Here is a 27,998-nt window from a genome sequence, read left to right as displayed (position 1 = left end):
AAATAAGGATTACAACATCAATAAAAGGGAAGCTCTGAAAGAAAACGGTATAACATCGAACAATGACTCATGTAAAGAAATAAAGATATAGCCTAATTATATAATTAAAAAAAAACTTGCAAATTATAGAAAAGCTCAGCTTTTGATAATTATAGAAACGTTTTACTTTGAATCAGTTATGTCTGTAATCAAATGCTGCCTTTAAGTCTAACTAACACCTATTGAATGTATCAATTTAATGGTTCTTTTATATTAGTTTGATGATAAGCTTGATAATCTGGAGAGGCTGCATAGTTGGAACAGAACGGATCCTTTGGGTCCTGTCACCGCCCAGGTAAAAAATGGAATGGGTGGTTGAAAGAAAGAAGACCCTCCACTATTTTTAAAACTCTTGGGTATAGTCCCTTTCGTGGCAACGCTCCTTAAGGGGAGATTCTTCTTATTTATATTCCTTAAATTAATATATGGGTTGAAAAGTAGCGGGTAAAGGCCACAGCCATTATTGAGTTTTATTTAAATCGGTGTTAAGGTTTTAATCCAGCAGAAATGAATTGTATTTTAAGCTATATGGAAAAATAGTTATTAACATTACATGAGAAATTTTGCCGCAAGTGAATGTTGATTTCATTTTTTCCCCTGAAAACTTCTGAAAAACCGTACAACACGATTTTCAGCACAGGTAGGTACTGGTTTCCTTCTAGCAAGACAAAAACTTGATTCAGAGTCATGTTATATATTTTTTCCAATATTTAATCTGTTCTAATTATCTCAGCCATGTTCTGACTTTATACTGAGAGCTGCAAAGAGAAATGAGGAGGGGAATGAAGTCACTAGATACAGAATGAAAATTCAACAGTAATTTATATTTTATCTAAAAAAATAAACTTAAGTTTTAAAAAATATTACTTAGCCTTTATGGAAGCTTCCACATTCCACAAAAGCAAAGCTCTCAAATCAGACGGTTAGAAAAAATTTAATGTAATTTTGTTACAAAAATGCTTAAATATAGGACGCTGTTTAAGGACATTCTTACAGTTTATGACTTGGTTAATACATATATTGTACTCTGTTTTGTTAGCTCGGACCTTCGGCAGAAATAATACGTTGCGATAAATTATTATCATCTACTAGTGGCTTCGCCCCTAGCCTCTGGGGGCTGTGCCCCAAGAGGTATAATTACATCTTCTATTACTTACCCAGCAGAACGGATCACAAATTTTCGCACCTACCCAGCAGGAAAATATTTTGCGATTAAATTCGCGAAATTCGTAAATTTCGTAAAATTCGTAAAATTCGTAAAATTCGTAAAATTCGTAAAATTCGTAAAATTCGTAATATTCGTAAAATTCGTAAAATTCGTAAAATTTGTAAACAAAAAAAAAAAATGGGGGGGAGATTTTTTTTGTTTTTGGGGGGGTTGGGAGTGTCCCACCCCCCAAGAAAATAGCTTAAAACCATCGCAGGACCAATAGGTATATACCCTGAAGAGTAGAATCCGATCGGTTCAGTGGTTACCGAGAACTTAAGCTTCAGACGGACAGACAGACGGACGGACGGACGGACGGACAGACATCATTCTACTTTGTATAATAGATAATACAAAGTAGCTTGATGTCTGTCCGTCTGTCCGTCTGTCTGTCCGTCTGAAGCTTAAGATCTCAGTAACCGCTGAACCAATTGGGCTCTACTCTTCAGGGATTATACCTACTGGTCCTGTGATGGTTTTAAGCTATTTTCCTGGGGGGTGGGACACCCCCAACCCCCCCAAAAACTAAAAAAACCACCCCTCCTCAAATTTTTTTTTAACATTTTTTGTAAAATCTCAGTAACTGCTGAACAAATTGGACTCTACTCTTCTGGGAATATACCTACTGGTCCTCTGGTGGTTTTAGGCTAGGTTTTTCTAGGAGGGTGGGACACCCCAACCCCTCTAAAAATAAAAAAATCCCCATTTCCAAATTTCAAAATTTTTTATTTTATTTTTGTAAATAAAAACCAGTAATTGGGTTGGAGGAACCCCACTGCAGCATGGGGCGAAGCCCCCATAAACCCCCCCCCCCCAAAAAAAAAAATATTTTCCTTAAAAAAAATTTTTGGGGTTTTTGTAACTTTTAAAAATTGACATCTTTAAAAAGTTGTTGCAATTATAAGTGTTAAATAAAATTTACAGAGGAGAGTTTTCAATTTTTGTGTATATGTGGTCCAATCAGTGGGACTATCGGAGCTTGCGCCGCATACGGGGGTACTCGCTTATGCTCACCCCGTACGAAATATACGGCGCACAATCTGGGTTTAATTTTACCAAATAGTAATTCGGCAAAGAATAACTTTTTTGAAAATATATCTATAAAATTATTCTGGAGGGTTAACTTTCCATTACCTCATGGGGCGAAGCCCCTAGAGGCTAGGGGCGAAGCCACTAGTTGTAAATAAAAAAATAACTTTTAATATTTTATATAATCATTATTTAGGACAAGCACTGACTATGGCATGTGCTGTGGGTAAGCTTTAATTGTAGAGTAGCTTCGCAAAAATATTTCAATTAGATGTGGGTTAACAAGGACGAAAACATACATAAAAGCGTAGCTCTAAAATCAGAAGGAAGGACAAACCAACCACAATTCTTGAATGGCGACAGAACTGAATAAGCAGAATCAAAATTAAACACAAATTTATTGCAAAATTGTGCAAATATCGGATACTCTTTAAGGATGTACTTACATTTTTAATGTTTGATTATATAGATACAGCATTTATATCACTGTTGTCCAAGGAACAATTATTCCAAAAATCAGATGAATAGAACTAATTATTATTATAATAAAATACAAATCCTACCAAAAACCATAAGATCATTAACTCCGGCATATCAACAACAGAAATTTTAAACTAAAATCTCCTATCCACAGAAAACTTTAATAATACCATTTTTAATTTTTAAATAAATTAGGTTGTATGCTCAGTTTATGTTCAATGCAAGCCAAAAAGAATTTAGTAAGTAAATTTTGAAATAAATATTTTAATAGCGCAGTTTTTCTTTGACAGGGTACTGCCCGTCGGATAAATTGGGTCTGAAACTTTCAACTTATAAAAATACTCTTCAGTGTTCATATTATATTACAAAAAACAGATAATTAAAAATTTATATTTAACTTGTGTAAGATAAAGGTTTATTATAAACATTTGTATATGAATTATTTTTAATAGTACCTCCAACGGTGGATCAGTACCTGAACACGCCTCGAGGAGCAAGGTTGGTGATTAATTTTATTTTGTAAACCAACTTTTGTCTGAAGATCATCAAACGCTTTTTTGTCTTCATGGTGTCAAAAAACTGCTAAAAAGACCAAACAAAAGTCCATAAAATAAACTGACAAAATTGTTTGAAAAAGCTGGTATAATCCCTCGAATTAAGGAGTTGGCAAACAGACTCCCAGCCCCCCACCCCCAACCCTTCAATTTTTTATTAAAAAAAAACTTACCTCATCTAAAATAAGCAAGAAATTCTGTTTTTTTTTTTCAAAAAGATCAACACTTTATATCCAGTGAATTTGCCATAAAGAATTAACAATGTTAAAAACAATATTCTATCTATTGAAAATATTTATCTGCTTGCAGTAGTGGAGATTTTAATGGAATACAATTTCTACTGGACTTGGAAAGTTATGAATATTCTTATTTTCCGCGAGGATCAAAAGGTAAAGATAATCATTGCATAGCATTATAAACACTTGTCCACGAAAAATAAAATAGATATATATTGGTATATGTTTTATTGGCTTTGATGCTGAATTTAGTGAAATGCACAGCGATTTACCAGGTTGTTGTTGAACATTTAGGAGAGGAGGGAAAAAGGGAAATCCGTTCTTTATAATATCTTATTTAATGGGGGTGTTTGTTTACACCTCCTTCCTTACGCCAATGACTGTATTTTTCCCTCAATATGTTTCTGAACCTTTTTTAATCCATTGGAAATTAATCGGTTCCAGTTCCACGGACTCTAATTAAAACTGAAAAACAGAAAAGCATATTATGGGACTGAAATATTACTTTTTTTCTACCCTAAAACCAAAGTATGACAATGGCATATTTGAGGCTTTGGTGCAGCTTAATAGTGACTTTTTGTGCAGCTGAGGCTTATAGGGCAGCTTCTTGATAACAAATATATAGATTTAGATGTATAACAAGACAACTACCTGGATCCCCTTTTGTATGCTGGCAAATTGCTTTCTGATCTTTTGTAGCGACTTGGCTGTGTTAATATTTCCGGATCATATGAAGAAAATGAAGTCATTCCTAAAAAGGACAGAAATTCCCTTCCTTGGGTATAGGAAGGCTATTTACTTTCCTTTTTCTTACAAATTCTCTGTAAGGAAGGTGATTTCTGTCCACTATCTTACAAATTCTCACTAAAGGAAGGTGACCTCTGTCCACCATCTTACAAATTCTTCCTAATTCTTAGAAATTCTTCCTTTTCCTCACTATTACAACTATGCTTAATAAATCTACCTTATTTACCCAAATTCTTACTTATTCTCAGAAATTCTACCTTAATTAGACAAATTCTCCCTTATTCTAAGAAGACCTACCTTATTCAAGGAAATTCTTCCTTATTCTAAGAAAATCTACCTTATTCCCTCAAATTCTTCCTTATTCTAAGAAATACTTCCTAATTCTATGAAAATCTACCTTATTCTAAGACATTCTTCCTTATTCTAAGAAAATCTTCCTTATTCTAATAAGATCTACCTTATTCTAAGAAATACTTCCTAATTCTATGATAATCTACCTTATTCTAACAAATTCTCCCTTATTCTAAGAAAATCTACCTTATTCCTTCAAATTCTTCCTTAGTCTAAGAAATACTTCCTAATTCTATGAGAATCTACCTTATTCTAAGACATTCTTCCTTATTCTAAGAAAATCTACCTTATTCTAAGACATTCTTCCTTATTCTAAGAAATTCTTCCTTATTCTAATAAGATCTACCTTATTCTAAGAAATACTTCCTAATTCTATGAAAATCTACTTTATTCTAAGACATTCTTCCTTATTCTAAGAAAATCTACCTTATTCTAAGACATTCTTCCTTATTCTAAGAAATTCTACCTTATTCTAAGACATTCTTCCTTATTCTAAGAAATTCTTTCTTATTCTAATAAGATCTACCTTATTCTAAGAAATACTTCCTAATTCTATGAAAATCTACCTTATTATAAGACATTCTTCCTTATTCTAAGAAAATCTACCTTATTCTAAGACATTCTTCCTTATTCTAAGAAAATCTAGCTTATTCTAAGAACTTCTTCCTTTTCCTTACTAATTCTCTCTTATTTTCAGATAACCTAGCTTTTTCTAAGAAGTTCTTCCTTAATTCCCCTAATTCTTCCTTTTTCTCAGATAATTTTCCTAATTTATATTGGGATATCATAACTGAAATAGAGGTATAGAGAATATATAAATTCTGCCTTTTCCCCTTCCTTATTCTCTCAAAATCTTGGTTTTTCTCACATATATTTCCTTATCTTAATTGGGATATCAGAACAAGATGTGTAGGATAAGTTTGAGTTGTATCTTTTGACCTGAAATGTTTGTTTGTACTTTAGTAGGTGGAATGTTCATAAAGTACATTTTAATAGGAACCCCAGTCAGAAGTATGAAATTATCTTAAGAAATAATAGAAAATTCAGTATATTTTTTGGTTGTATCTTTTGACATTTAGTGTTTATGTTTTTATTCATAAAATTATTAATAATTAACATAATTTTGCAGAGAAATAAACCTAATAATAACAGGATAACAGAAAAAGACAAGTAGTCTTTACAATCTTTCTCTAGCCAACACATAAAATATTAGACCAAGACCAAAAAAGTAATAATTTCAAAACAAATTAAAATATTTTGTATATTTTACTGATAATTTTCTTCAATAACTATATGTTATTATCAATCCTTTTATAAAAAGTAACAGGATGTTTGTCTGAGCTCCCAAGAAAAATTGCCTAAAGAAAAAAATTTCCCCCCTAACCATCAGAAAAAAATCTTTTCCTTTTCAAAAATAAAATCCCAGGCTTAGAGTCAGACATTTTTATTTGATTAATTACCCAAAGTGTCCATAGAAGCCTCTAGTGGCGTAGCTGCTAGTCTCAACCAATGTAATGTTTTTTTTCTTCACATTCCTATTTATGTGGTACAAACTCTATAGAAAGTTGGCAACTTATTCTTTTCGTCGGTAAAATCAAACAGCTGATAATTATGAAATCAATTCAAGGGCAATTAGAGTGGGTCAATTTTCAATTTTTTTTTAAATTTTGAATTCACCACAATGGATTTATTATTACTTATATCTTACACGAAACATTTCATGTTCTTTAATAGAGTGAACTCTCTTGCGGGCTAAAATAACGATCTTCCCCACCCAATTCTTTACCCTATTCCCTCCCCTCCTAATGGAAAAATGGTACACCAAATAAAATCGAAGGGAAATTGCAACCTAAACTAACTAAAATACTATTAATCCACGTGAATAAATATAGAATTAATTGGAAGTTGAACCATAATTTTGTATCCTCTTAAAAAATCATTGTTGTAGATGGTTAAAACATTATCTATCCCCTCTCCCCTTTACCCTATCTCTTTTCCTTCTTTATGGTGAATAAACTGACCAATAAACAGGTTAGCAACTTAATTTGGCGACAACTTTTCTATGTAACTCTATGTCAATAAGATAGGGTACTTATAGCTTTAAAAATCGAACCATCCTTATAAATATTGACCCAACTCGACCCAATTTGTTGCTTTTAAAGACCAATACTAAAATCTAAATACAAAAAGTTTTGACATTAAGAAATATTTTATTTTTTGGTATTAAGTAATATGAATATTAAGAAAAATTCATTATCCTTTATATCTTTTGAACATATATTTATAATTATAAAAATATCCGAAAATCAACAATTCTTTAGCTCTGATGTTGGTCATCACTCATCCCCTCACTAACCCATATGTTCTATTATTCATTCCGCAAACATACTATTAACAGGGATCTAAAGGGATAAGACAATTGCCGATAAGTTGATGTAAATCCTCAATGATTAAACATAAAATTATCCCTTCTGTAAGTTATAATTGGTGGTTAAATCGTTTACTATTAACAGGGATCCAAGGAATAAGACAATTGCCGATAAGTTGATGTAAATCCTCACTGATTAAACATAAAATTATCCCTTTTGTAAGTTATAATTAGTGGTTGAATTGAATCGTTAATGGACAGGACACTCATTTTAATGTACAAACCAATAAAATTCAATAAAAGTTTTAAGTCACTGAATAAGAAAACGTTATTATAAAACTTTGGGGACCAGTGCAGTGTAATAAACAGCTCAATATTCACTCCCTCCCTGGATTATTACAGAGTACACTAAGTTTTATTTTAACAATTTCTTATTTATGGGCTCAACAACTTTAGAGACTTTTTATTTAATAAATTAAGTAAATTGATTTATCATCCATTGTCCTATCCCTCTTAATTCCTGATTATAGGTTGATTTCTCTGTTTCGGCATGGGACAAGGACAACATATCAAAGACAATGTATAAATATAGAATATGTAATATAAAAGTTTTTTAAAAATAATTAGATACCGCTGAACCGATATGGTTCACTTTTACACTGTAGCTTCTCATAGATCCTGAGAAGGTTTATAGCTATTTTGAGAAGGGTACCACCACCGTACCTTGAAAAATATTACTCCTTTACAAAAAATTTTAATTTAAAATAAAAAAAAAAGAATGAAAAATGTGGGGATGAGTATGATCCCCCCCCCACCAAAACAAAAAAAATTAACCCCCTTCCCTTCATTTTTTTCACTTTTTCATTTTAAACTACTATAGAAAATGGAGATATTAAATTCAATTCCCACCACCTAAAGTGCCCCTAAAAGTGTCTCTAGGAGCGTAGCCGCTAGTTTGAAATAAAACACTAACAATATAATTAATTATCCATTAAAATTCTTAAAATTCTAAATATACATAGTCTATGGTCTTATTTTAAATGTATGTCTGTGGGTTAGTGTTCGTTCATGAAAAATACACACCCTCCCTTACCATGTAGGCGGCCGTGCTGTGTCAAATTCTTGTCCAGGCTAGCCAAGCTGACGGACGTTTTTTTTACTAATTTCTAAAAGCTACCTTTTTTATAAGAATATTTTTTTAATATTATATATAGAAGCAGTATGGTTCTTCATTACTGTTTAGCTTCTTATAAGACAAAGGAAGGTTTATAGCTATTTTGGGGGAGAGTACTAACACATTCTAAACAAATATCTCCCCTAGGAAAAATCTCCCCCCCCCCCAAAAAAAAAAAAAAAATTAGAAACCCACTAAAATTAAAGAGGTCTCTAGGGGCTAGTTTGTCATTAAATTAAAAACATTCTTATTTTTCACTCTTAAAAAAAGCTAGCTTTTTTATTTGGATGAAAAAATCTGATCTACATAAAATTATTGCAACACAGACTGTTCTCATCTCCTGGTAGAATATGAAGAAAATAGTAAGGTTTTTCTGTCTGAAGCTTAAGATCCCAGGAATGGTTGGTCTAATTAGCAAGAATTAGCTAAATTATCTGAGACAAAGGAAGGATATGTGATGAGAAGGAAGACTTTGAGGGAATAAGGTAGATTTTCTTAGAATAAGGAAGAATGTCTTATAATAAGGTAGATTTTCATAGAATTAGGAAGTATTTCTTAGAATAAGGTAGATCTTATTGGAATAAGGAAGAATTTCTTAGAATAAGGTAGGCTATCTGAGAATAAGGAAGAACTAGGAGGTATTGGGTTAATTTTCTTATAATTAGGAAGATTAGGTGAGATTTAGGAAAAGATTTTCTTAGAATAAGGAAGAATGTCTTAGAATAAGGTAGATTTTCTTAGAATAAGGAAGAATGTCTTAGAATAAGGTAGATTTTCTTAGAATTAGGAAGAATGTCTTAGAATAAGGTAGATTTTCTTAGAAAAAGGAAGAATGTCTTATAATATGGTAGATTTTCATAGAATTAGGAAGTATTTCTTAGAATAAGGTAGATCTTATTAGAATAACTAAGAATTTCTTAGAATAAGGAAGAATGTCTTAGAATAAGGTAGATTTTCATAGAATTAGGAAGAATTTCTTAGAATAAGGAAAAATGTCTTAGAATAAGGTAGATTGTCATAGAATTAGGAAGTATTTCTTAGAATAAGGTAGATCTTATTAGAATAAGGAAGAATTTCTTAGAATAAGGTAGGCTATCTGAGAATAAGGAAGAACTAGGAGGTATTGGGTTAATTTTCTTATAATTAGGAAGATTAAGTGAGATTTAGGAAGAGATTTTCTTAGAATAAGGAAGATTGTCTTAGAATAAGGTAGATTTTCTTAGAATAAGGAAGAATGTCTTAGAATAAGGTAGATTTTCTTAGAATAAGGAAGAATGTCTTAGAATAAGGTAGATTTTCATAGAATTAGGAAGAATGTCTTAGAATAAGGTAGATTTTCTTAGAAAAAGGAAGAATGTCTTATAATATGGTAGATTTTCATAAAATTAGGAAGTATTTCTTAGAATAAGGTAGATCTTATTAGAATAACTAAGAATTTCTTAGAATAAGGAAGAATGTCTTAGAATAAGGTAGATTTTCTTAGAATAAGGAAGAATGTCTTATAATAAGGTAGATTTTCATAGAATTAGGAAGAATTTCTTAGAATAAGGAAGAATGTCTTAGAATAAGGTAGATTGTCATAGAATTAGGAAGTATTTCTTAGAATAAGGTAGATCTTATTAGAATAAGGAAGAATTTCTTAGAATAAGGTAGGCTATCTGAGAATAAGGAAGAACTTAGAGGTATTGGGTTAATTTTCTTAGAATTAGGAAGATAAAGTGAGATTTAGGAAGGTGATTTTTATCCTCTTTTTCAGATATGTGAGAAAAAGGAGAGTGATTTTTGTCCATATTTGAGATATCTGAGAAAAAGGAAGATGATTTATGTCCTTTTTGGAAGGGAATTTCTGTCCTTTTTAGGAATGACTTCATTTCCTTCATATGATCCATATTTCCAACGCTTTTTTCAAAGACCCAGTTGAAAGTCGGTTCAGGGTCCTCGGGATGGGAACATACAGTTATTTAACCACTTCTCCCTCTATTGTTATTTAATTTGGTTGATAAAATTTCTTTCTCAGGGGTTGTTGTAGCTTTAGCTGATGTGAGAGACAGACCTGTTATCAGACAAAAAGGTAAAATATTCAGTATTCAGGGATTATAAAGGATAATACAATGGAAAGTAAATTAAAAGTCATTCCCAATGATGATAAACAATTACCCATTATGTGGATTAAAAGTGATGGTTGAAACGTTCAGGTAGTGAACCAACTAATCATAACTTAATAAAAGTACCCAAAGGTTTAATGGCAACGAATAAGAAAACATGAATATATAACTTTTGGGTACTAGTGTAAGTAACGGTCTAATGTCCCCTACCTCCTTGTCAATATGCCAATACAGTATTGACAATATCATGAGATAGAGAAAGTGTTGTCATATTTCTTCTTTCATATGATTTGTAGGATTTTTCTTCATGGAGGGAGGGGACATTAGGCTTTTTATTACACTAGTCCCCATAGTATTGTAATAACGTTTTTATTCGCTGGCTTAACATTTATGGGGACTTTTATTGAATTTTAATCTAGTGGTCCATTAACGTTTCAACACTAACTGTAATCTATACAGAAAGGGTAATTTGTGTATAATCATTAAGGATGTACTTTAAAACAAATACTTACTGTAACTTCTTAAATTTATCAACGCTCTTTTTTTCAATTTATCGGATATTGTCATATACCTTTACATCCTTGATGTTTCTCAGTCTGTAGTCCCAAAAATAATATTCTTATTTTTTCTTTGACATTAAAAATACAAAAACAAGGATGGCAACATCCATAAAAGCGAAGCACTGAAGCGGTAGGACAAAAGGACATGAACACTTATATAGTGTCAGAAATGAATAATCAGAATATAAATGTATAAGAGTCGAAGCAAAATTGTAAGTAAATTTGTTGAAAAACTGCTTTATACAGGATAATGTTTATGGACTTACTTACATATCTAGGACTTGATTATAGAGTTGCTTCGCTTATAACAATATACTTTGTTGTCAACATGTTTAAAATGGACGTACGGAAATTTTTGTAATGATTATAGAGTTGCTACGCTTTCTAAATCGTACCTAACTACTAAAGGAATCACCATGCAAAATTTGAAATCGATAGGACAATTCTAACATGCCTAAAATAACGGAAAAAAGCTATCCGTTACGGACGGACGTACGTACGGACAGACCGACCCTAATTATAGAAAAGCTTCGCTTTTAAAAATAAGTGAGGAAAAATTTTACAAATTTCATACATTTCAATTCTAAAACCGAATTCGCGGTTGTCAACTAAATACTATCCCAAACTAAGTAAACCTTAATTGAAACCTAAATTTGACAGCCCTTACCTGCAAATTGACGCATTTGGGTACTTACAAAATTTTGCCAATTAATTTAAGGACTAGGCATCAATCTTATTTTAAACTCATAAACCATTAATTTCCCTACGGCTTAGGCACATTGTAGACATCAAAAACACATTTTTAAAAGTTTAAATTAATTGGCACATGTATTACCGCATACAAAATAATAGACTTTGCCTTTTATTCCAAACATTTAATTTAAAACCAAAATGAAATCTAAAAATACACAGAACTAATTTAAAAATTTTCAGGATTTTTCATCTCACCTGGAACTGAGAGTAGAATTGTTATGCAGATTACCAGGGTTGTTACAGATCAGGGTAGGTTTTATGTCATTTTACACCATATTTTCTTTTTAGGGTTTACAAAATAAATGTGTAAGAAAGGTCGTAATTAAAAAGAGATCAAATTGGCTTGTGACAAAAAGAAAAAGAAATTTTCGCGGCAAATAAAATTGCACTACGACTTTGAAATGATTTGATTTTGAAATAAAGAGATTGAAATGCATTAATTCGCAGCAAAAACATGGTGATCAGCTGTTTTTTTTATGAAAGAATAGTCTAGTTGGGGTCAATTTCACTTACAGATATCCAGGGGGGGAATATACCTAATTACAAACAATGTAATTGCATGTTTAAGGGATAAAACATATATTTATCCAAAATAAATAGGTCTTAACCATAGGCGTCCAAGGGGGGGGGGGTAATGGTGCGATTACCCCCCCCAAACGATTTTGGGGGTGCAAATTTTTTTCATTTTACCCCCCCCCCCCCCCTAAAAAATGTTTACCCCCCCCCCCCAAAAAAAAAATAAAAAGCTTGGACGCCCCTGGTCCTAACTCCTAACCTAACCTAACCTCTCTTTATGTACTTTTTTTCAGCACTAATCTCTGGACTGTTTGCCTACCCGCCACCACGAAGAAACTGCTACACTTCACAAGATTTTGAACCTAAATACTACAATCATGTAAATAACTTGTAACAGTATTATTATTCTCTGTCCAAGTTGCGTCATAACTGAAGGCTTTAAAAATGTTCCTACTGCTACAATTTAAATGCTTGGCACTTACAACGCTAAAGGTTAAAAATAAATTGGTCGTAAAATAGGTAAAAGTTGTTGCCATGTCAGAAAAATGACACCAAAACTTTTGGGACTTATTTTGAATTTGATTCGTTGGTTCAAAGTAAGTGTTTAAACATTTCAACTACTAGTTGAGTAATTTTGTGTGTCGTCATTGGGAAATGTATGTACATCTATTTATCAGCTATTGTCTTATCCCAGGCTACTTCTAAAAATTCAAGGAAATAGTCCCTTTCGTAACAACGCCCCTTAAGGGGCGATTCGTCGTATTTTTAAAATGGCATTTTTATAGGTTATTTTAGGTTAGGTTATATTGGGTTAGGTGATTGCCCAACAGGGTTAGGTAATTGGCCCCGCAGGGTTAGAGTCCCCGTAGGGGCTAGAAATAGGAGTAAAGTTACTAATTTTTGATGTAATTTAAAAAATAATCTCATCCAGGGAACTGGTTTTATGTATACTATATCCGCCTGTATGTATGACTCAATTGTCACTAAAATCACCAAAGAATGTGGGTGTCGGCCAGCATTTGCAAAGTTTTTGAAGGAATCCAAAAATGAGGTAAATTCATATTTTAAAGCTACCCAGTACCAAATATAACCTAAACTAATATGACCTAACGTAATGAACAAACAAAAGAATACCCCTCCCCCCCTTATTTAGTTTATTTAAATAGGGTAGGCGCCTTTTAATGGTCTATATATTGACAAAAAAAATTATAACAAGTTTCTTAATCTTCTCAAAATCTGATTAATTATAATAAGATCTTTTACTTGCTAGATTCAACAAAAACAATATAACCTGATTTCCAATTACAGTTTTTGTTACTCAAAAGGGAAGTAGTCTAGGTGTTTTCCTAAGCCTTTTAAATTGTCCTTATATTAAATTTATGAGTTTTAGGTAACCCCACATGCATTATATTTTGAGTGATTGACCTAATTAATAATAAGATGAGATTAAATAATTAGAAATTCCCGAACTTTTAATGGACAATATTATTTAGGCGGCTGCAGAGTTGATGAAAACTTACTCAGCTTGTATAGGCCAAGATCTTCGTTGTGTCAGGGTAAATCAATATTTCACAGATTTACAGACTTATTACCAGGGCTCGGCAGCCGCGACTAAGCCTTAAATAACTACTTGGGATGCTTTGAAACATTTTTTTTAATAGAGGGATTTCCTTATGTGGGTAAGGTTAAGACTTCCAGCTGATAATTATAAATTGTAAAAGGTTGATTTTCTTAAGTTTTAAAAGCTATTGATCCATTTTCTTAAGGCTTACAGGTGGCTGCCGAGCCCTAATCATAACCACACTGCTAAGGCAGGAAATTTAAAGATTTTCGATGTAAAACTATGCATCTAGGATTAAAATTACAAAGTAAACAATTTGATATTACAAAAATAAAATAATTATTTATGAAAATGTGCTAGAATGTTGACTGATTGTACACAAATGTTCTAATTTCAATGGCATTATCTTCTTGGTAAATTAAACAAAGATGACAATCTATTAAAATCAGCAGCTCGTTCTGGTAGCATAGTTGAAAAAATATAACTAAAACAGGCAAACGAGTAAAAATATTTAGATTGTTTTCTCTCTATCTGTGCCTGGGCACATGAACATTTCCTATCAAATTGTAAGCTTACTGTTTTAGAAGTTATTAATTATAGTAAAAGAGGGTAATTTCGCGTATTATTTGTAAACATGTGTGCTATCATTTGACTTAATAAACGCATTTGACTAAACGCTAAAGCACAACTTTACAGATGATAAGCTAAAAAAATGACCCTCTTTGTTTTAGAATTGGACAAATAATTGGGGAAGTGAAAGAAAAGGATTGAAACAAACCTATAACACAAAAACTAATAAAGATTCTCCTTGTTATCAGGTGATAATTAAATCCGGGTCATGGAAAGAAAACAAAGTAGCGGGTTAAGTTAATTTTTAAAAAATCGCCTTTTTATTACAATAAATAGTTGTTTACCACTAACCTCGATGGGATGGCGGAGGCCAGGAAAATAAAACCAACCCGAAATGTCTATTAAGCCCCTCAGAAAAGCACTGCACATTCTGGCCAGCAATTTCCAAGATCTTTAGCTTTAGATAAAATACTTACTACACCAACCCATAAGATAATCCCAAGCAAAACCTGTAAATTGTCCAAAAATAATATGTATTGATCAGGTTTTAGGCAATTTGCATTTGGCAGTTAGTTGGCCAAATTGAATCAAAAAGATTTCTCAACAGACGTTTGTTTATGTCTTGCATTTGTTACCAATTATATATATGTGATATAGGCATGTGAATATCAGACAGAGACAATGATAACATCAAGTGGAGTTTATCCAAGTCAACAAACATTTCCGGAAAGGTAAAGAAATTATGTTTTTTATACCAGATTTTCATGGTCCCCTGATAAAGTGATACACGCAGAGGGAAAAATTAACAATATCTTCCTTTACCCCATACCCTCCCTTGTTACTGAATGAACGAACTGGCCAATGAATGACGGGGAAATAGTGATCCATATTGACAATTTTCCAATGTCGGAATATCTACATCCATTTTTTTAAATCAGCATTTTTATCGTTTTATTGTTTTTACCTATGTAGCAGAACAAATATGTCATTTTTAATTTATAACTGATTCAATTATATTTTGGTATACAAATTTTGGATCTACTGCATGAGTTCACGGTAAAATATTGCTGGTAAGCAATATTTACAAAAATTTATGAATTTTAAAGGCTGCTAGCTGCCAAACGGCTGAACGTACAGATCATACCCGGACACCATTTTAAGCGGCATAAGAAGGCCTACAAATAATCTGGAATAGCCAAGATCCAATTATGCACAGGGAAAGCTTCATTGAAGAAAAAACGCGTAAAATAGGTCTTTTTCGCGCATTTCTCTGCACTGCGAGATAATTATCCATTATTGATTTATGGCTATTCCAGATTATTTGTAGGCCTTCTTATGCTGCTTAAAACAGTGTGCGGGCATGATCTGTACGTTCAGCCGTTTGGCAGCTTGCAGCCTTTAAAATTTATAGATTTTTGGAAATATTGCTTACCAGCAATATTTTACCGCGAACTGCAGTAGATCCCAAATTTTGGTATAAAAAAGGTACAAAAATAGACTTATTTTAATCTACCAATCTAAATTATAAAGCAGCTGCAATACTATAAAAACTAATTTTAATTACAGATCCAACTCTTTTTGTCTGGTTGTACAGAAAGTTAGGGACGAGATATGTAAGGTGAGTTTATCATATATTAGTTTGTTTGTCACAGAATGGGAGGGGATATTACACTGGTACCCAAAGTTTTTTAACCGCTTTATCTTATTCGTTGACTCAAAACATTGAGTACTTTTATTATCTCTGAATAGTTGGTCCTAAACTTTTCAACCAATATTTTTAATCTACAGAGAGGGTAATTTAGTTTATCATCAATTATTGCTGATTTATATAAAATTATTGTCCATTGTCTTATCCCTTAAGATCACTGGTTTGTCGGCTACATGTCAGAAGCATTAACAACTTAAGAACTCAATATTAGTTGCTCTAAAATTCAAGAATAAAAAATCTAATTTTGCAATTACTTTTAAGACACAATTATAGAGATGCTAAACAACTAGCATTATATCATATTAAAAGATCAACATGCATATAATGGAATTTATAATTATGACAATTGACACAGGAATAATCCTAATATTAAAACTGAAAATAGGAAACTCCTAAATGCCTAAATTTATAGTTTATTCGTTCTGAACAGATACATCCTAAATCTTAAAAAAAAACATCCGTTCTATTTTATTGTTGTTATACATTTCTTATTTGCTTAGAATGAATTCCGAAAAGAGGTATTTAATTCTCACAGTGGTCAAAATTGCAACATATTTAGCAGATATCCAAACATTTGCAAGGTAAAATGATTTGAAATTTAAAATCTTTCAAATAAGAAATTATATAAGACATTGACTGTTTGTATGATAAAGTCTTTGTTAAAGTCAAGAATAAATTAATTAAAGCTTATATTCGACGACAGAATTAATTCCATAACCAATTTTTATCTACGGTTGCAAAGACTTCCAGACAACTAGCAGGTTGTCTGACTGTAGAATGAACTTAATAAGCAAGATCTTGTCTAGGTGTGAAAAAATTATACCTTGCATTATATCGATTCACTTGAGGGTTAACTTGGGCTGTCCATTTAAAATAAACCAAAAAAATTTTATTAGTTGTAATGGCTAGCAAGATAGGGGCTTATTGTTTAAACAATCAAAAAAATAAGCAAAAGACCAATAAAAATGATTTTTTTCCAGAATATATCCAATCCTGGTTATGATATAAACAGTTTAGATGAGGTATGTAACAATTTTAGCTGACAGCAAATATCTAAAGTAATAGGATGTATATCTGTTTAATGTAAAAACGGTTCAGCTGAAACATTTGAAAAGAGCAAGAAAACTTAGGTGTATTTAAGCCAATTTTAGAAAAATTAAGGCAGACAAAATAGCAGATTAAACATTTGTGCAGATATTCTTAAAATTGACCAAAATTGGCAAATTGTTAAAAAAATCTGCACTTTATTTACAGGAATTGTAGAGTAAAACACTAGAGGGGGAGGGGTTAGATAACTGTATTTCCCCTTCCAAAGGACCCTTTGCTGACTTTCAGTTAGGTCTTTAGAAATTAGGAATAGCGTAGGGAATATCAACACAGCCAAGTCACTACAAAAGAACAGAAAGCAATTTGCTAGCAGACCAAAAAAAATCCTTAACAGGGGAATCATGGTTATATACATCTATACTATAAATTTAATACAGGAATACAAGAAAGCAGTGTTTGATTATGCAAATAAAAATCTACTAAAAGTAAAGGTAAATTATAGAATATTTAATTGATACTAAAAAAACAATATGCTTAGCAAAATTTTTACATGACCGTTTTTGATTCTATTAGCTAAGGGACATAATTTTGAATTTAAAAAAAATATTGCATTTGAGAATAATTTGAAAAAATTTATAAAAGTAAACAAATAAAAACATACAATTACAATTATCTCTGGATAAATCAATAAAGAGGTGGAATAATTTTTTCAGTATCGCTTAGAAATCGATTAATATCTGGTGAAATAGAACCGGTTCTCAGCCATACTGAAAAATTATGTATAGCATTGTATTATATCCATTTTTCTACGAATATAAAAACATACAATATACTCGGAAAGCTGTTTATAATACGATGCGATAAATAACTATTTCACATGTTACAATTTATTTCAACATATACATCTTTTAGTTATTCATTGGAGATCCTTATTACACTCAAATTACAAGGTAAACCAACTTTTGATATTAAAATTTCATCTTAAATAAAAATACCAAATATTTTGAAAAACGATTAGCTTCTCACTGAAGAGATTAAAATTTATATCATGGGCAGTGATCTTAAATGGCGTTTAGAGTCATTTAAATTAAGAATGTATGTTTTAATTGATTATAAAGTTTTGATAATATTAAGATCTGAAAGAATATCAATCCTACAAATGTTAGGCAGTGCAGGAGGTCTTATAGGTAAGAAATTTCATTTCAATTCTTATTTAACCCTTACAGATCGGGCCCCAATTCCCACCTTAATAGATCGGGGGGGGGGGGGGGCTCAAAGACCCCCCCCCTCTATCTCGGCTCCTGGTACAGATAAAGACGTAAAATTTTTTTCTGGTGGTTCATGTAAATTTTTAGAGAAAATTACTTTTTCTAGTCATAGCAGTCAGACCGCTCCTTAGCCGCTTTTTAGCGGCCAGCCGCTAAATTTTAAAACAGCTGTAGAGCGGCCAATTTTGCAGCTAGGATGACCAAATTTTAGGACGAACTTTTATTTTTCATTACAAAACAATTACTTTTTCTGATCATCGCCGAAAAACGGCAAATAACGGAAACCGCCATTTTCGGCGGTTACGGCGGTAAAACGGCGGTTGGCGGCGCAAATTAATATTTTTATCTGTTTATTATTGCTCAAGGATTTACCAAAAAAAATTATAGGTCTCTAGCTGTAATAGAAGCCACGATATTCATGATATATGTCTGTAGTAAAAGCCGGACAAAAATCGGTCATAAAGTCGGTCAGGGAGCGGTCAAACGGTCATAACACCACTTTTCTCAGATGGTCATTGATATCTAAGTATTCACCAAAAAAATTTTAGGTTTCTACCTTATACACAAAAGTCATAATGTAGAAATTAAGATTTATTTAGAATTTTTTCTATTTTTTTTTGCTACCCAACCGACTTTGACCGGACACCACGACCGACACAGACCAGATATCTTAATAAAATCAACTCTTGCCGACGTATAATTACTAAACTTAAAAAGTCATGAAGTTACAGCTCTCCATCTTACCTACAAAAAAAATGAGACTAAAAAAACTAGAGGGGGGGGGCTCTTTGAGCCCCCCCCCCCGATCTGTAAGGGTTAACTAAAGCATTGGCAGATGCAATACTAGAAAGAAGTATGAAGTGGAGGGAGGGGGATAGTTACTGAAGACATATGCTTTTTAATATGTCTAAGCATATTACCAATGTGAGGGCTGTTAGAATTTTTGTGCAAGTTAATTGCTGCAAACTGTATTTTATTTCTTTACATAAATATTGCGGTGAAAATAGTGACTTACAGATTTAACCCAAATATTAGAGTAGCTTCGCTACTAACTGATAAATACACACTACACAGACACACAAATATTCTTAATAACCAACAAAAGAAACAAAAAAATGCTACTTAACTTAACAAAGTGGATCGCATAATATCCCCCCCCCCCCATATTGCTAATTTTTCAAAAAAATGTATTCCTAGCCTCTTGAAGAACTCAAAACATTTACTTAACCTAGCCTAAATTAAACATTAAAAATAAATGTTTTAAATTATGTCTGTGATCCACTTTCTGTTGGAAGGAAATAACGAAACATAATTACTTAATTGAATTTTTGTTTAGGTTTGTGTATTGGATTCTCAATTATTTCTATTGTTGAGTGTTTCTATTATTTTGTATCAATATTTTTCGTTTTATGTCGAAGAAATGAGGTTGACAATAAAGTTCACTCAATGTATTAAAGATTTGAAAGGATGGAGCTTGAACTTTTATTTTCTTTCTATAAAATCATATTTTGCTACTGTGTAGGCAATGTCTTCTCTTAGAAGTATTGTTTGTTTTTTTAATTTATACCTACCCTTACATAATATTTTTAATGAAATAGTAAAGACTTAAATATAATATTAATATTTTTAAAAAGACAAAGAAATCTCAACTCTTTATTTATTTTCATGACCAATAAAAATAAGTATTATAATTTTTAAAAGGCCTTTTATAATTTTATTATTACTTGTACAAAATGACAATTATAAGATAAATCTCAACTGAAAAAAATATGACAATTTACAGCATGACCCTCAAAAAAGTATTTTTAAGCATCTGCAGCCCTTATTTCTCAATGAATTATAAAAAAATGCATATGTCCTTGTTCTCCATAGTATTCCACATAGGTAGATATAAAAATATTTTTTTTACCTCCATTAACACCGGAGATTTTTAGAGCTAAAGTTTTGAAAAAGTGACTGAGGAAAAAGTAACTTTTAACATGAAACGACTTTTTTAGCAAAATTAAGGTAGAAATCCTTTTTTTTTTGTTACTAGCAGAAATTTTATACAAAAATGAAATAAAAAATTTAGTTTTTGAGTAAAAAGCATTTTTTTACACATATTTTTTGAGTCTTTTTAGTTTAATGATATTTTGAAAAACTTACTTATTAGGCAAAAATTTTTAAGATTAAAAAACCTAATAAATCTTTATGAATATAGTGTGGTATCCGCCTAGGATAAATGGCAGACACCAGAGTTCAAATGACTACGGCAGTGTGAACAGACGTGGACACCTATACTATAGAGAAGCTGCGCTTCTCTAGCAATCACTAAATAATAAACAGAGTCTATTCAGTTGTTCCTTTATTGAAGGTCTAAGGATTACTAACGTTATATACAACAAACAATAACTACACAGATAGGAATAAATAATCATAAATAAAAGCAATATAATACATATACAATAGTCAGTTTGGGCAATAATGATCCCCCATCCCTGGAAAGGGTGGGGGGAATTAACAATACAGCTTAACCATAATAAGGCTGTCAGAATCAATCATTAATTTTAGGCATAGGGAGGGGGTCGGCAGACCCCTTCCCCAGGACTCGGGGGAGGGCCTTTGGCCCTTCCCTGAACCCCGGTCAGGGTTGCCATAGGCATGGCTCACGGTTGCCGAATACCACAACTCTCCCCTCGGAAGGCTGGGAGGGGGTCTCCCTGCCAGACTTCCGACAGTGGTTGAGGCCTTCGGCCCGCTCCTTAGGGCTAAGATATATATACAAACGATAATGATTCAATGGAATCCTAGTGGTGATTTTCAGGGCTGATGGGCTCCCAACGTGGGATAGAAGGTAGAGGCTGGCTTTGGTTGGACACGTAGCTCGGCGCCAGCAGGTGTCAGGTTGGCGTGGGGCACAGCCGCTGCGGGGCCGGTCAGTAACGGGGCATTCTGGTTGTTGTTGGCAGCGGCTGGGGCACTGGCTACCAAGTTGACCGTCTGAGCGACAGCCTGGCCTCCCGAGGGGCCGCGGGGCTTTCCAGAGGGTGGTCCAGGCCTGCCTGGGCGGTCATGCCCGCTATCGGCTGATTGCATGGACACCATTTCCTCGGCTGCTTCCCGGCCGATAGGAATGGCATCCCAGTCTACTGAAAAGTCCCGGGACTTGGCATGGGTGAGTCTGGCTCTGGCCAAGGCCTTACGGTACAAGGTTGGATGGTACAGGAACACTTGTGACATCGCATTCATGGCGGCCCGTACACCTCCTTGTGCAGCTGCCAGGGAAATGATGGTTAAATCCCCCAGCAGTTTGAGAATCAACAACAGTAAACACAGTATGGCTGCGCCATCTCCCCACTCGTGAATAGCTTGTCTGAACCCAGCCCAGACATCCAGGGCGGCTTCTCCTTCCTCCGCCAGTCGGTCGATATTGTAGGACATGATCCCATGGTCTCCGGTGGCCGAACAGCTACCTTGCTGAACGCATGAGCCATAAGACAGGCCGGTCAGCATGGCGGCTTTATACGCTGGGAACGCTAGCAGCTGCTGCCAGTCGTTCAGCTCAGCCTGCGAATACAAGCCTCCCGAACTAAAGTCATCCAAAGGTTCTGTCAGCAGCTGCTTGGGCGTATCCAGCGGGGGTGGCCTCTTCTTAGGTGCGGGGGTTAACTCTATCCAGCCTTCCTCCGCGTGCACAGTTAGGGGGTAGGTGGAGGAGCAGGGAATCTTGGTGGCGTGGCCGCTATACACCCTTGTCACGGCGTCTACGAATCCTGTGGGTTCCACTGGTACTTTGTCCCAACATTCATTGCTCTCACGGAAAACATATTTGTTGCGTTGGCAGGTAAGCTGGAGCAGTACATCTCCCCTCAGCACAGAGAACGTGCTCCCCTGGACACGCACCGGGTGGGCCGGGTCTAGTTGCTGGAGCTTCCAGCAATTGGCCGCTACTTCTTCTGCCGCTGTGCTTTTCATTCGTGTCTCCAGGGTAAATCCAATGTAACCTGCATATATCTGGGCCTGCAGGGGGACATCCACATCCCTGGCCGATACTCTGGGCAGCGCTGCCGCGGCCGGGTCAGCTGCCACAAACAATGCTGGGTGGTTGGTGGCATGGGCCTCAAAGTCGCAGTTCACTATTGAGGTGGGGGTGGTCATGTTGATGAAGAACTGGGCTTGATGGTCAACCAGGAACGCATCCATCACTAGGCTAGGCTGGAGGCTGCGGATCAGCCTCAAGGGGCAATCTCTCCCCAGGTGGTCCCACACGTAGGTGGCCTCCCCAGTAATGCAAGACAGCTCAGAATGGGGACATTCTAGGGTCAGGTGGTCAGATTGGGACTCCACCCGTCCATCCTCCACTACATAGGTCTCTTCCTTGACCAGCAGCCGTCGTTCCTGGAGCACTAATTCATTGCGATACAGCTGGCCCTCGAAATCGAGGGTGAAGAACTGGGGATGGTTCAGCTGGAACGTCAGTGGCTGGGTTTTGCCTGGCAGCGTGTAGACTTGGTTCCTGGCCAGGTCTCGGCATGTTTCTGGATCAATCTTGGTTGGCCTCATGAGGGTGGGGACCGAGATCACCTTGAGGTGACCCCATACCCCACACCTAAATGTCCACTGGGACACGGTGAGCTGACAGCTATATCCTGTTGTTTCCCTAATCTTGACTTGTTGCAGGACATGTACCTCGTGGCCCAAGGGCGGTTCCGTGCTACACATCTTCTCTTTGTTGTAGGCTGTGACGTGGGTGGGGTTGGCGCAGTCCCACCCTACCAGGACGTAGCTAGTTGTAGGCCACACGGCTGCGAGCAGTAGTCCCCACAGAACCATCCACCAGTGTGAGAAACTACCAGACAGCCATCGACCTTGCACACGCGGCTGGGGATCTTCGGCTCGGGCCATGGCTGCTTCTTGGGGCTGGACACGGCTGGGTTGCTCCTGGCTAGATACAAGTTTCCATTGAGCGTTATCTTTGGGTGCCCGGGGCATCCCGATACCCTCCCCAATGACAGACTGACAGGCGACTGGCGCCTGCCTGGGTGTCGGCTCCCCTAGCCCCAAGGGGTCCCTTCCCTTGTCCATGGCATGCCCAGTGGCATGGGGCTGAAGTGCGTGTGGCACAGGCTCGCCCTGGATTATGTCCCTCCCCTGCCCTAGGAACTCAGGTGCATGAGGCACAGGCAAGTCCTTATATCCCCAAATTTCAATCTCCCCAGCCTCTGGTGCAGGAGGCACAGGCAAGGCTGGAGGGTTACAATACTTTGGATACAATACATTTGTCAAATTTAACTTATCCTGGCTCGACTGGAAATGATGGGCAGCTGGGTTCCCTCGGCTGGCAGTGGGCGCTGGATGGTGTATGGCTGGGCTCTCCCTACGGGCTGGTGGCGCTGGCTGACTGGGGGTGACGGGTGTCACCCCTTCCTCTGGGGCTGCTGGCTCGTTCCAGGATCCAGGTTTCTCGGTGGCGGCGACGGTTGTCGCCCCAGGCACCAGGGTGGGGGCGCTGGATAGCACCCCCCAGTCATCGCAGGTGGCGGCGCCAGATGGCGCCCCATACATCGACTCCGATGTGCTGGCTAGCGCCTCCTGCTTCTCTCGTTCAACGGCCGCCAGGTCCTCTCCGTACACCGTCTCAGTGACGCTGGGTAGCGCCCCTCCACTCTTGCTGGGTAGGCTCGGTTGGGCAGGCCCCATCATGTTGAGGCTGAAGGGCTGGGGCCTCAGGACTTCTGGCTCGGCGATGTTGTTGGGCTGCACAAACTCCGGCCCCAGGTGGTTGAGGCTGAAGCCCAGGCCAACCCGGTTGGGTTCAGCCGCTCCTCCCAGTACGTTGATTCTAGCTGGGACGGTTCCAAACTGCGGCATTCCGTCGGCTCGGCCCGCTGCGTTGGGGGCGGCTGCTTGCTGGGGTGTTGCTGGGGGCGCGCTCCCTTCCATGTTGGCTACTCTGCTGGGCTTTCCTGGGGGAGCGCCCTTGTCCGCAGTGCGCCTCCGGCCGGCTACCTGGTCCCAGTCGGCTCTGCACTCGGCCGCCGTATGGCCGGCATAGTGGCAACGGTCGCACTTGGCAGGACGGTCACGGCGTGGCTGGGTGCGTCTCTCTTCTAGGCTGACCTCCATAGGCGTCGGACAGTCTCGGGCTCGGTGGCCTTTCCCTTGGCAGCGGTAACAGCGGCCTGAAGTCTTGTCATCTGGGGCGACCTTCCCCATCTGGTGGAGACCCGGAGCCAAGGCGCCAATCTCCATTGGCTCCGACTCATCGTAGTGGGGCAACTGGACGCTGGCTGATCCCGTGAGCCCGTCGGTGGCGTCCACTAGGCACACACCCTCCTTCAGCTGCTTGGTGATCATTGTGACGGTAAACATGGCTCGCCTCGTGTACTCAGGTACCGAGGCGATCTCATGACTCAACATTTCACGTTTCACATTAGCGTTACGAATGCCACGATTTAATTCGTCTATCAACAATTCAAGGTCCTCATGGCTATAGGCCTCCCTATACAAGGCACACTTTGTGGATATGTATGCTTGTATAGGTTCTGTCGAGTGTTGCCTGTAATCCCTGAAGGCTTGCTTCAAAGTCTGGGATTCAAAGGCTGGACGAAATAACATTTCACACTCGGCCTTGACTTGTTCGTATGTCAAGGCTTGGCCTGCCTCGCCAAACAGATGAGAGGCCATCTCCGCCGCTTGCCCCACCAGTGACAGTAAAAGGGCGTTGCGGCGGTTCAGTGTGTCATGGGGAGGCACACGGTAAGCCGCCCATGACATCTCGAGTCTCCGGATGTGGGAACTCCAGGATTGCTTGGGCGGTCCTCTATACTCAGGCAGGTTACTCAGCATCAGCTTGCGGTACTCGGCTGGAGCCGGTTGGGGATCATCCTGGAGCCATCCTTGGGCTTGGTCGCCTCCTGGCGCTTGCGGCTGCTCCATCGGGTCAACGGTTCAGCGGCGGGACACGAATGTTTTAAGTCAATACTATAAATGGTTTACACTTGAGGCTTTCTAGCCTAGCAGCCAACACTGTTTATCACTAGGTTGGTAGTTTAACTACAAAGATGTAACTTAGATGTACCCAAAGTACTTGTCACTAGTTTTTTTCTGAGTTGTAGAGTAGGCTGGTAGGGGTAGATAGCTGTTGAGGGTCTGAACTGCTGTCAGGAACTGATTGGGTTTTCCTTTATCACACTATAGATAGGAGGGAGAAGCTTGCAAGTCTTGTTTTCTAAAAATATCTCTGTTAGATGCTATGGAGTAGCTCCGCTCCTTGTGTGTGTGTGTGTGCGTGAAATATCCTTTCCTTGCAACGCGCTTACGCACCGTCAGATCCGCGCACACAGGTAAAATGCGCACTTATCCCTCAACCCGCTCTCTCATTGGTCCGCTTTGTCTTATTCATCCGTTGAATTTTGTTATGCGTCCCGAACTCTGCTGCGCGACCCGTAAATGGCGCTCTGTTCTCCCGGTCGCTATCTCCACACCGTGGGCGGACTTAGTCAAGTGTGGGTAGGAGGGGGGAAGCGCGTGAGGGGACGGGGTAAAACCGTCTGTTCCCCCTATGGAGGGGGGGGGAGTGCTGTGGGTTTGAGGTAACTGTGTGGTGAGGTAATTGTGCCCTTTTCCTTAATCCTGGGCTTGTTGTTATGTCACCTTGATTGTATTTCCTTCAATGGATGGTGGGCCCCTCCCTTTCCGCTGGAATAAGGGGTGTATTTGTTGTGCTGGAGGCTTGGGGGGTTAGATTGTTTATCAATGCATTGTTATATTACATCTAGGTTCTATTTTTGGCCTTATCACAATACACAACAGATTTGCTTACCAAGCCTGTTCTATTTTTAGTTTTTATCACAATACACAACAAATTGTTTACCAATCCTTGCTCATAAATCTATTGTTCAGCCTTCACACTAGGGTGGTAATCCCTACAATGTGATATAATATCTGCTTTTCTAGATGGGTGGCTGCGCTGTAGCCTCTCAGGATACTTGGAGTTGACGTAGTTTCCTCTGCTTGGTACACTACACTCGTATGTTCGCTCGCAGCTCGCAGCTATTTGGCTTGTTTCAGCCTGTCGGCGGCAGGGAATGTCCCGTCCTGCAGCGCCGCTGGTTCGAATCCTTGGCTTGTTTCAGCCTGTCGGCGGCAGGGAATGTCCCGTCCTGCAGCGCCGTGTATCCGAATCCGGCTGGTGGCGGCAGGGAATGTCCCGTCCTGCAGCACCGCTGGTTCGAATCCTGCTATCTCTTGCAGTAAATGTTGGCCTATTTTCAGCCGGTTACACTTAGTTGGCCTGTCTCAGCCCGTCCGCAGGCCTGTTTCAGCCCTTGAGCGCTCAATTCTCCGTTAGATGTCGGCGCTTCTCGCGGTTCTCCGTCAAGTTTCGCTGCTCTCCGCAGTCTCTCGTCCGATCTCGCTACTCTCCGCAGCTCGGGTTCCGCCACACTTAGTGGTCTTTCGCTAGATTTCGCTTCCACAACTGCCGGATGCAGAGTTAGACCTTGCTATCCAGGGTGGGTAATTCAGGTTGCTTGTGTCAGTTTTGCCAGTTTCACTGCTGGGAGTACCTTAGCCTCAGCTGCGCGTCTGCTCTACACTTGTGGTTTGCCGTAATCTCACACAGCTGTCACCAAAAGTTGTGGTATCCGCCTAGGATAAATGGCAGACACCAGAGTTCAAATGACTATGGCAGTGTGAACAGACGTGGACACCTATACTATAGAGAAGCTGCGCTTCTCTAGCAATCACTAAATAATAAACAGAGTCTATTCAGTTGTTCCTTTATTGAAGGTCTAAGGATTACAAACGTTATATACAACAAACAATAACTACACAGATAGGAATAAATAATCATAAATAAAAGCAATATAATACATATACAATAGTCAGTTTGGGCAATAATGATCCCCCATCCCTGGAAAGGGTGGGGGGAATTAACAATACAGCTTAACCATAATAAGGCTGTCAGAATCAATCATTAATTTTAGGCATAGGGAGGGGGTCGGCAGACCCCTTCCCCAGGACTTGGGGGAGGGCCTTTGGCCCTTCCCCGAACCCCGGTCAGGGTTGCCATAGGCATGGCTCACAGTTGCCGAATACCACAATAGCAGGAAAATTGTTTTTGTTTCACAATCCTAACTTTAATAACAAAAAAGTTATGAAGAAAATAAAATTAAAACATAATGATTTTTTTGTCTAAAAAGCTTAATTAACCCCCTATTAAATTATTGAGATGTCAGAAAAGTAGGCGGAGCAACTGTCAAAATTAATCCTTTTCTCAAATAAGGGTTAATAAATAACCTAAAATTTGCAAATAATCAATTCATTCAGTAGTATTTTTTGCCATTAAAAATTTATATTTTTTTGTGGAATAAAAAAGAAATAATTAGTTAACTTGTTTTTCTTTGTGTCTCATTATTCAGTTGCCAGAAAAACATAATATAACCATCCAAAAAATAAGAGAAACAAAAAAAAATTCTTTTTCTCAGTCACTTTTTCAAAACTTTAGCTCTAAAAATCTCCGGTGTTAATGGAGGTAAAAAAAATATTTTTATATCTACTTACGTGGAGAACAAGGACATATGCATTTTTTTATAATTCATTGAGAAATAAGGGCTGCAGATGCTTAAAAATACTTTTTTGAGGGTCATGCTGTATAATTAGTGAATTATAAAAGTGTAAATGTAAACATATAGTTTTTCACTTGTAAAGAAATTATTTACATTCACTTCACTTTTTTCTTT

General features: G+C 37.0%; 1 protein-coding gene across 1 annotated transcript in view; it reads left to right on the top strand.

The window, feature by feature from the left end:
• LOC145328481 (acid-sensing ion channel 2-like) overlaps positions 1-19,834 on the top strand; it is a 69,160-nt gene extending 49,326 nt beyond the window's left edge. Inside the window, exons 9-28 of the mRNA XM_080172184.1 lie at positions 257-334; positions 773-855; positions 2,472-2,501; positions 2,951-2,994; positions 3,208-3,253; positions 3,619-3,698; positions 10,203-10,256; positions 11,784-11,852; positions 12,413-12,498; positions 13,051-13,170; positions 13,613-13,675; positions 14,412-14,498; positions 14,908-14,981; positions 15,817-15,868; positions 16,459-16,539; positions 16,939-16,980; positions 17,443-17,496; positions 17,918-17,955; positions 18,140-18,192; positions 19,610-19,834. Of these exons, the coding sequence (XP_080028310.1) occupies positions 257-334; positions 773-855; positions 2,472-2,501; positions 2,951-2,994; positions 3,208-3,253; positions 3,619-3,698; positions 10,203-10,256; positions 11,784-11,852; positions 12,413-12,498; positions 13,051-13,170; positions 13,613-13,675; positions 14,412-14,498; positions 14,908-14,981; positions 15,817-15,868; positions 16,459-16,539; positions 16,939-16,980; positions 17,443-17,496; positions 17,918-17,955; positions 18,140-18,192; positions 19,610-19,728 (1,353 nt within the window). The 3' untranslated portion in view covers positions 19,729-19,834. The remainder of the gene's footprint in view (positions 1-256; positions 335-772; positions 856-2,471; positions 2,502-2,950; positions 2,995-3,207; positions 3,254-3,618; positions 3,699-10,202; positions 10,257-11,783; positions 11,853-12,412; positions 12,499-13,050; positions 13,171-13,612; positions 13,676-14,411; positions 14,499-14,907; positions 14,982-15,816; positions 15,869-16,458; positions 16,540-16,938; positions 16,981-17,442; positions 17,497-17,917; positions 17,956-18,139; positions 18,193-19,609) is intronic.
• The last annotated feature ends 8,164 nt before the right edge of the window (positions 19,835-27,998 follow it).

The sequence above is a fragment of the Acartia tonsa genome, chromosome 9 (assembly GCF_053477335.1).
Source record: "Acartia tonsa isolate MP-2025a chromosome 9, ASM5347733v1, whole genome shotgun sequence".
NCBI classification, from domain to species: Eukaryota; Metazoa; Arthropoda; class Copepoda; order Calanoida; family Acartiidae; genus Acartia; species Acartia tonsa.
This window is presented reverse-complemented; position numbering and strand designations above follow the sequence as displayed.